The sequence below is a fragment of the Anolis carolinensis genome, chromosome 6 (genome assembly GCF_035594765.1).
Source record: "Anolis carolinensis isolate JA03-04 chromosome 6, rAnoCar3.1.pri, whole genome shotgun sequence".
Classification (NCBI taxonomy): domain Eukaryota; kingdom Metazoa; phylum Chordata; class Lepidosauria; order Squamata; family Dactyloidae; genus Anolis; species Anolis carolinensis.
Window position 1 is genome coordinate 118,854,510 of NC_085846.1, and position 8,960 is coordinate 118,863,469.

The 8,960-nt window shown below is 45.1% G+C and overlaps 1 protein-coding gene across 1 annotated transcript in view; it reads right to left on the reverse strand.

The window, feature by feature from the left end:
• Nucleotides 1–8,673, reverse strand: part of LOC100555225 (cytochrome P450 2C19) — a 14,797-nt gene extending 6,124 nt beyond the window's left edge. The window contains exons 1-7 of the mRNA XM_003225914.4: nt 7,618–8,673; nt 4,168–4,330; nt 2,899–3,048; nt 1,991–2,151; nt 1,252–1,431; nt 662–803; nt 200–387 (exon numbers count right to left, since the gene is read on the reverse strand). Coding sequence (XP_003225962.2) covers nt 200–387; nt 662–803; nt 1,252–1,431; nt 1,991–2,151; nt 2,899–3,048; nt 4,168–4,330; nt 7,618–7,791 — 1,158 coding nt within the window. The 5' untranslated portion in view covers nt 7,792–8,673. The remainder of the gene's footprint in view (nt 1–199; nt 388–661; nt 804–1,251; nt 1,432–1,990; nt 2,152–2,898; nt 3,049–4,167; nt 4,331–7,617) is intronic.
• Between the last annotated feature and the right edge of the window lie 287 nt (nt 8,674–8,960).

Genomic DNA, 8,960 nt, shown 5'->3' on the forward strand with positions numbered 1-8,960 from the left:
AGGGGTTAGTATCATGGATACATACAATGTAATCCTGGGAGTTGTAGTAGCTCTTTTTAGCAGAAAAGGCCTTGCAAAACCACAACTCCCAGGATTCTCTAGCACCGTCATGGAAGCTAAAGTGGTGCCAAACTGCATCCATTCAAAAGCGTAGTTGCACCCCTGGCCTGATGTTGATCCTGACCCCACCACAATGTACCTTTGGGATGACAAATCCTTCCAGTTCCACGTCCCTTCTTGCCCTGCGGGCCAGTCCTAAGGGAATGAGATCGAGAAACCGCTGGGCTTCGTGGAGGGTGGCTTCCGTGTAGGGCATCCTGGAGCGGTCCGCCATGGTGGGCATCCGCTCCCCACCAATCACTTGGTCTATTTCCTCATGGACCTTCGCTGGGAGGAGAATCAAAGACAGGGAATAGACAATAAAAAACAGAAGGCCCATTTTAGTGGATTGTCCACCCTCCCAATTGAGCAGAGGACATCGGTTAATCCCCAGCCATCCCATCCTAAAGACTTTTCAGTTTCTCCCTTCTCTTTCTCCCATTTTCTTCAGTTTATTCCACTTGCTGCAAACTTGACTTCAAAGTGCAAAAGGAGTTGGTTTGTAATTACTCATTGGGGGAAAGAGGGGAGTGGAGTCATGCCTTTCCCAGGGTCGGCAAACCTGCCACCGCCGGGTGTTCCAGCAGGAGCATCAGGATGAACCTCAGGGTGGTGCTGGTGGTCTCCATCCCAGCAACAAACAGGTCGTTAATGGTCATCGTCAGATTCTCTGTAGTAAATTCAGTCTTGGGATTATTCTTCTCCTGTGAAGAACAAGGGTGAAAGCTTTCTTGTCAGGTACCAAGTACTGATATATTTGAATCAGAACTAGTGGTCAGGCTGGACTGGAGGTTCTGGGAATTTAGTCTGAAAAAAGTGACATTTCAAAGTGCTCAGCATAAAGCCAACATATTAATGCTAAAATGTGGTCAGAATCATATTTTGTTGGACTATGACTCCCAGCATGTGCCATTTTGACTATGCTATCATGGCCAGCTCCAATAGTGAGGACAGGGAGTTACTGGAAGGGCTGCTGGAGGAGATGGAGGGCTGTATGGTTTCCATCTCTCTCTTAGATCTTTGATCCAACATAAACACTAAATCTGCAGTCTAACAATAGGAAGCTAAAACACCTGTGGCCTTCTTTCTCGAAATCCCAGATATTCCCAATTGTCCTCAAAAAGGGAGGAGCAATCTCTTGTTTAGGCTCACCTGCTCCATTTTGAGGAGGAAGGCCTCTATGAAGTCCCGAGGCACATCCGTAGCATCAAAGGTTTTGACGTGTTCCTCGATCTTCTGGTTGATGAAGCCCTGGATGCTGAAGGCCTCTTCCAATATTTTTAGATGAGGGCCGGGGAAGTAGTCAATGATCCAGTGGAACATGTTATAGAGCTAAAAGGATAAGAGAAATAGGATGAGGGCAGTGGACACCAAAGGATGGGCTAGCAAACACATTGCTAATTAGAATCCAAATTAAACCTGCTGCCAGATGCTAATGTCACAAAGCCATTCATGGGTCATTGTCAATAAATGTATGAAATGATCTTCTGGCTGTGTGTACAGGTTGTCTATGACACCTAAATTAATTCCATGATTAGACTTGTGTCCCATATCCAAGATCTTTTATGATGATGATGATGATGATGATGATGATGGAGAAGCATTAAGTACATGTATGGAAATAATGGTATTCCAAAATTTGGAAAAAAATCTGAAATACCAAACACATCTGGTCCCAAGCATTTTGGACAAGGGAGACTCAACTGTGGTCATTTGGAGCTTGGGAATATTACATAGTTGTACCACAATTCCCAGAATCCTTTGACCACCACAGATATTCTGGCTGGGATATTCTTCTGGAAGCTGTTGTCCTTTCTGATTGGCAGACTCCTTCTCTCAGATCATAGCTGCCTATTGTCACAGTTTTCCTCCTCCTCCTCCTCTTTCTCACCTGTCCTACTAAACTGCTTTCCATTCGGAAGCCATAGGTGAGGATATTGATGATTCGGAGGTACTCCTTATCCTGGTAGTCAAACCGGTCACCCAAGAGGATGTGGCTGATCACGTTCCCAGTGGCGCAGTTGAAAATGCTGGATGAGGTCAAGGGTTGGCCTGCGTTGGGGGGCAGCAGAGTTAGTGGGGTGGCAAAGACATATCTCAAGCCAGTGTCACCAACGCACTGCACAAAGCACCCCATCCTAGTCCTCCTATGGCCACTGGTGGCTTCCAGGTCAGGAAGGGTCTACTCTGGGTTCATCTCAGATTTGAAAGCCAGACATGGTTCTAAACCTGAACCAAAGAAGGGGTGCCAAGATGGTCCAAGTTCTGGAAACCAAGTGTTGTGAGATAACAATAAGGGATCTGGGTCTGTTTAGCTTGGAAAAGAGAAGACAAAGAGGTGTCATGAGGGCCACCTTTAAATATCTGAAGGAATGTCATGGAGAAGATGGAGTCCTCTTGTTTTCGGCTCCTCTAAACATTACGTCAAGAACCAACAAGTTCAAACTGCCAGAAAGAAGACTTTACCTAAACATTGAGAAGATCTGCCTGATAGTAAAAGCTATCTGCTGGTGGAAGGGAAATCTCTTGAAGGGGAGTGGGACTCCTGAACTGTGGAGGTCTTTAAATTGAGTTGGATGGGCATCTATCAGGGATGCTTTATTTGGATATTCTTGCATGGGTGAAGGGGCTGGAATGCACAACAATACCCCATTGTGCTTGCAATAAGGACCAAGCGCTGTTTCCAAACTATGACTGGAGAGTGGAGACTTTACACCCTCAGTAAACCAAGGACATTTACAAAGACTGGGATATAATTTCTTCAAGAAGCAATTACAAAAGCAAGGTATGGGCACGCACCCTTGGTCTCCCTGAGAGCCTTCACCAAATGCTGGGCCTCCTCCTGGATCCGTTCCTCAATGCTTTTCTTCCCCATCCCAAAGTTCCTCAAGGTCATGAGTGAGAAGCGGCGAAGCTGGACCCATCGCTCACCGTTGGACATTAACACACCTGAAGGAGGCAACCAGAGAAGCCGAATGTGAACTGTCTCCACCAGTTGGGCAAAGGACAACAAAACCTTTGTTCACCATTGGGAATCTGTGCATCTCCACTTAGAGAGGAGGCAAGATTGGACCCACATCTCCTCCTCAATGCATGAACTGGGGAGCAGAATTGGAGGCTAGCTATAGTTTGGTTCAAGAGGGAATGATTGTAGCTCTGCAGCAGAGTGCATGCCTTGTGCACAGAAGGCTCCCCATAAGAGATTTGCTGATTGTACCAAGACTACTCACTGGACGTCAACAGGTTTAAACCCAGTATCCCAGAGTCATGTGGGAGGGAAATCTGTGATCCTCCAGATCAACTACTGATGGTTCCAGGCCATTGGTCTTCTGGACTGGGTTTGATGGGAGCTGGAGTAGTGCACCATCTTGAGGGACACATGGGGTTGACCACTCAAACTCTAGAGAAGGGGCAGGCAATTGCATGGGGAACCATGCGTCAGCATGCCTCTCCTAGACACCATCACAGTCACAAACACCTCTTTACCTTTGCACAATCCTTTAAAACAGTGAGAGGAAGTGACATCCTCTTTGGGGACAGTATGAGGTTCTGGAAGCTTGTGGGGGATGGGATATTTTTGCATAATTGTGTACATTGTAGGGGCTCTTTGTGGAGTTTTGAGGTGCAATGCAAGAAGCTGCCTGGAAATGTCAAATTGGGACAGTTAGATTTCTCCCCAGCACCATTTGCGTCTCCCTTCTCCTGGCCAATGGTTTCTTGCTTGGCTCAGGGACTGATGTGGCATCGAATTGCTGTCTATTACAAGGCCGCTCTGAGTCTCCTTTGTGGTGAAAAGGATGGGGTATAAATACTGTAAATAAATACATTCATCCAGCTGTGGCGCAGGCTGGAGAGCAGCCAGTTGCAACCAGCTGCAATGAATCACTCTGACCAGGAGGTCATGAGTTCGAGCCCTGCTCGGAGCCTGTGTTTGTCTTGTCTTTGTTCTATGTTAAAAGTCATTGAATGTTTTCCTATATGTGTAATGTGATCCGCCCTGAGTCCCCTTCGGGGTGAGAAAGAGGGGCGGAATATAAATGCTGTAAATAAATAAATAAGTCATCTTACCAAGTCCTCGGCTGGCCTTTTCTGCCGATGGCAAACTTCCCCGGTTGAGGAACTCATCGCCCTTTTCCACAAGAACTTTCTTCACCAAGTCGTATCCAAAGACGACCACCATCTGATCTGAGCCGAAAAACACTGTGAAGATGGGGCCGTATGTTGCGCTCAGCTGCAAAGAAACAATCATACATGAAGAAGAAAGTCATAGCCTCAGAAATCCCAAAGTGATTTATTTGTATATGCTATGAGACTTCTACATTAAGATGGATTGTTTCAAGTATACTCACCAGATCTGGTGAACAGCCCCAAACTGCATGCAATCAAACAAAAAACTTAATTTTATTCCAATAGATACATGTGAAGGAAGAAGACACATTAAGAAGAATTCCCATCAGGCGCATATGTTACCCAGCCTTTCTCCTGTTGTGTCTCATGTTCAGAATCATCACTTAGGTGAGTGCAGTCCCTGCTCACTATGTATTTCTTTATTTTTAGTCAAGGAAATCTTCAAAATTATGGAACCCCAAAACCTCATGGCACTTTAAAGTTTCTTCTGTAGTTAGCAATAAAATTTCCCATAATGGGGAAATTTAACATTCAGGGGAGGACCTCATTATAATTGAAATATCTAACAATAATGATTTTGTATATAAAGACTGTATATATTAGATTCTTGAGCCCCGGTGGCAAAGTGTGTTAAAGTGCTGAGCTGCTGAACTTGCAGACCGAAAGGTCCCAGATTCAAACCCTGTGAGCGGCGTGAGCGACCACTGTTAGCTCCAGCTTCTGCCGACCTAGCAGTTCGAAAACATGCCAATGTGAGTAGATCAATAGGTACTGCTCCGGCGGGAAGGTCACGGCGCTCCATGCAGTCATGCCAGTGGCCACATGACCTGGAGGTGTCTACGGACAACGCCGGCTCTTCAGCTTAGAAATGGAGATGAGCACCAACCCCCAGAGTCGGTCACGACTGGACTTAACGTCAAGGGAAAACCTTTACCTTTTATATTAGATTCCAAATATATAAATAGAATGTAGGTATTTATTTCAAAATAAGATTTTTGGCCACCCAGGTAAAAAGAACACTGATAACTTATGTCATGGTTGACATGGTCAACGACATGGTCGTAAGACTCCTTGAGAGTCAGACACTCTCGAGGAGCGTGAAAGGAAACGACTCCGGGATTTGTTTGCAGAGCCGACAGATGAGGACTCATTTGAGGGTTTTTCTCAGGGTTTGGAGGAAGAGATGGCTAGCTCGGAGGAAGATGATATGGAATGGACTCGTGTGAGGGAGAATTTGGGTGTTGGGGAAACAGGCAATGAAAGCATGGGAGGTGATTGGCGGGTTGCAGGATCCGACCCATGGACTGGTTGGAGGGATGGAGCGGGATCCACAGCTGGGGATGCTGTGGGGCGTAGTCGAAGGTGCTTAAGTTCTGATGAGGATAATGATGTTGGGGCGTCTGGAATTGGGATGGCAGCTGACAGCGATGATGAGCTTGAACTGTGATAAAATGGGGTTTGGGACCAATGTCTAATTGCGTTGGGCAAGGTAATCTGGACGGACGCTTGGGCTCTTGCTGGGGAATTTCCTGAAGACGGGTGTGATTCATTACTGGATACGTAAGTTTACCAAGGACACTGGGCATTGACGGCGGGAGGAACTGTGCGGGGTTTTTCTCTGTGCAACTTGTGTTTAATCTTGATAGCTTGGATCTCCGTCGTCTTTTTGACGGGCAATACCTACTTTCACTGGATTGACGCTGGACTGACTGACTACGATTCCGGATTAACCTTTCTGCTGGCTATCGGTGTGACCTTTGGATTCCTTGACGACTACGCTTGGCTATTGATCTTCTGGACCGGATTGGGACCCTGCTGACTGCTGTTACCCTAAACCTGAATCTTGACTACGACCACGCTTTCGTTCGCTGCAGGAAGGAGTAAACAAGCCTGGTTTACTCCCCTGCTGTTCCTGAGTAGCAGAGAGGAATCTGCCGCCAGTCTTTTGTTTACATTCCAACTCCTGTTGTTCCCCTTTTGTTTGCATTGTTTGCCAAGCTGAAGTAAGCTCTTTGATTTAATCCGGATTATACTCCTGTTTAACCCGGTTTTTCCCTTTGAACTGTTTAAGCTCAAACTGAGCTGCTTTTTGTTATTTAGCACACTAAAGTCAAGTGTTTGCCCTGTTCTTTGTTTCTTACGGGCGTTTTTAGTTCTGTAACCTCAATAAACTGAGTTTTGTTTTACTTGCTGGCGTTCTGTCTCTGACAACTTATAGGATTGAATGTAAGGAAGATATACGAGGTTGCAAGTAATTATTGCGGACCTTTGAAGTGACCACAGTGGGTCCAAAAAAAGAAAGGTTATGATAGTGCTATTGTGACAGCACAGCATACTACTAAGGGAGAAAATACAGTTATATCACAGTTGGCACATCCTTAAATTGCGCAATTGCTTCCATTAAAATGTAACTGTTTAAAGATCTGGGCTCACATGGAAGGACTTGGGCTCTCCATAAGACCGCCCATAGGAACACCCTTTGCTCCACGTCACTGAACCAAAACAACATGGGCGAATCTGACAGATCCCATCCCACGTGTTTTCTGCCTGCTTTGTCCCATTTCCAGGCACAACAGGAGTACAGAAGATGATTCCTCCCAATCCTCTGTCCACCCCATTTACTTACACTTCTATTGCATTTCAGGGACAAAACACAATAGATGACAACAGGAAGTAGTGTTATGTTGTGTGAAGGGCTTCGTCTCTGAAATGCCTTGGAAGTACAGTAGAGTTTCACTTATCCAACACTCACTTATCCAACGTTCTGGATTATCCAACGCATTTTTGTAGTCAATGTGCTAAATTCGTAAATACAGTAATTACTACATAGCATTACTGCGTATTGAACTACTTTTTCTGTCAAATTTGTTGTATAACATGATGTTTTGGTGCTTAATTTGTAAAATCATAACCTATTTTGATGTTTAATAGGCTTTTTCTTAATCTCTACTTATTATCCAACATATTCGCTTATCCAACGTTCTGCTGGCCCGTTTATGTTGGATAAGTGAGACTCTACTGTATGTGGAAACAAGGGCAGACATCCATCTAATGAGGTCCCAAGTCTTGAGGTCTTCACCGAAAACCACAGTGCTCCATGGGATCATCTATTCCTACTTTTCCAGTTATGATTGATTCAGTATTCTTCTTCACCTCCATTCATGGTCATTTCCTATTCTTTCACAGAGTAGGAAGGCCCATTTGGACTATAATTCCCAGCATCCCCCTACCAGCACAGTGAGCCTAAAACAATAATCCAAAAGGTTCACCAAATTTGAGTTAAGCAAGGACTCCATAATCGAACTGTGCAATCCAAACCCAAGAAGCAGAGAAAGGAGGTCCGATATCCATGCCTTTGGTTTTGCCTTCTGCTGAGGTCTCCTTCCTTACCTTCTTCAGATGTTTTGAAATGTTGAAGCCCTTCAGCTGGAGGAGGTTTCCAATGATGGGAAGAGGGGTTGGTCCCGGTGGCCAGTTCCTCCTCCGGGCCTCCACTTTCCTCCAGGACACCAGAAGGACCAGGAAGACCACCAAGAAGATGGCCGTGGTCCCCAAAACATCCATGGCCCCTCGGCCTCCTTCTCTTTCCTTTGTGGCAGAAAGACACAAAGAAAGAGAAGCTCTTTCTCTCTCCAGCAGCAGAACGAATGAAGTCCAGAGACAGTCTCCAAACTCCAAAATCCAAGGGAAAAGGCGAGGCAAGATTAGTTCAGTCAACGGCAGCAATTCATGTCTGTTTCAGAACTTTGGAACCGACTCTGTGTTTATGTCCTTCCTCTCTTTATTGGATTCCTCTCCCAGCTTTCTCCCGGGATGAGAGCCAAGATGGCTCAGGTCAAGTTAAGGACAAAGTGCACTAAACAAAAGCCACAGTCAGTCAACACATTTGCTGGTGTTAGGGACAAAACCTTGGGAAAATCTCAAATGAAAAGCCCTTTAAAAAAAAAACTGGGCTTCACTCTAGGAAAGTCTAGGTCTCCAGCACAAATCTGAGGCCTATTTCCTGCTCTGCTGAACTTGGCAAAAGCGCTCTCATAGACACAGGGAATAATCTAGTACTAGGAATGATTTTGTATATGTTGATGCCATTTTAACCTGGGAATTAATGAGATCTATATATATAAAAGGGTAATGAAATTTCGGCCTAGGACAAAACAACAAAACTACACATCCCAGAAACACTAAACCTGGCAGCACAACCCCTCATCCATGCCTCTACATTCATACAACAAAAAGAAAAGAAAAATAAACTCCTAATTAGAGGGAGAGGAATAATTGTTTTTATCCAATTGCTGCCAGTTAGAAGGCTAAGCTCCGCCCACTTGGTCTCCTAGCAACCCACTCAGCCCAGGGGACAGGCAGAGTTAGGCCTCACTTAGGCCTCTTCCACACTGCCTATAAAATACAAATTATCTATTTTAACTGGATTATATAGCAGTGTAGACTCATGGCCCTTCCACACAGCTATATAACCCATTTAATGTCAGGGGAAAACCTTTACCCTTTACCTTAACTACCACCAATTCCTCAAGACTTTATTTCCCATACCACCAGACTTTGCCACAGCAACGCGTGGCCGGGCACAGCTAGTATTCTATAAATTATGCAATCATGTACAACTCAAGGCAATAACCAACATATTCTTGTTATTGTATTGTTAAAGGCTTTCATAGCTGGAATCACTGGGTTGCTGTGAGTCTTTTGGTCTGTTTGGCCATGTTTCAGAAGCTTTC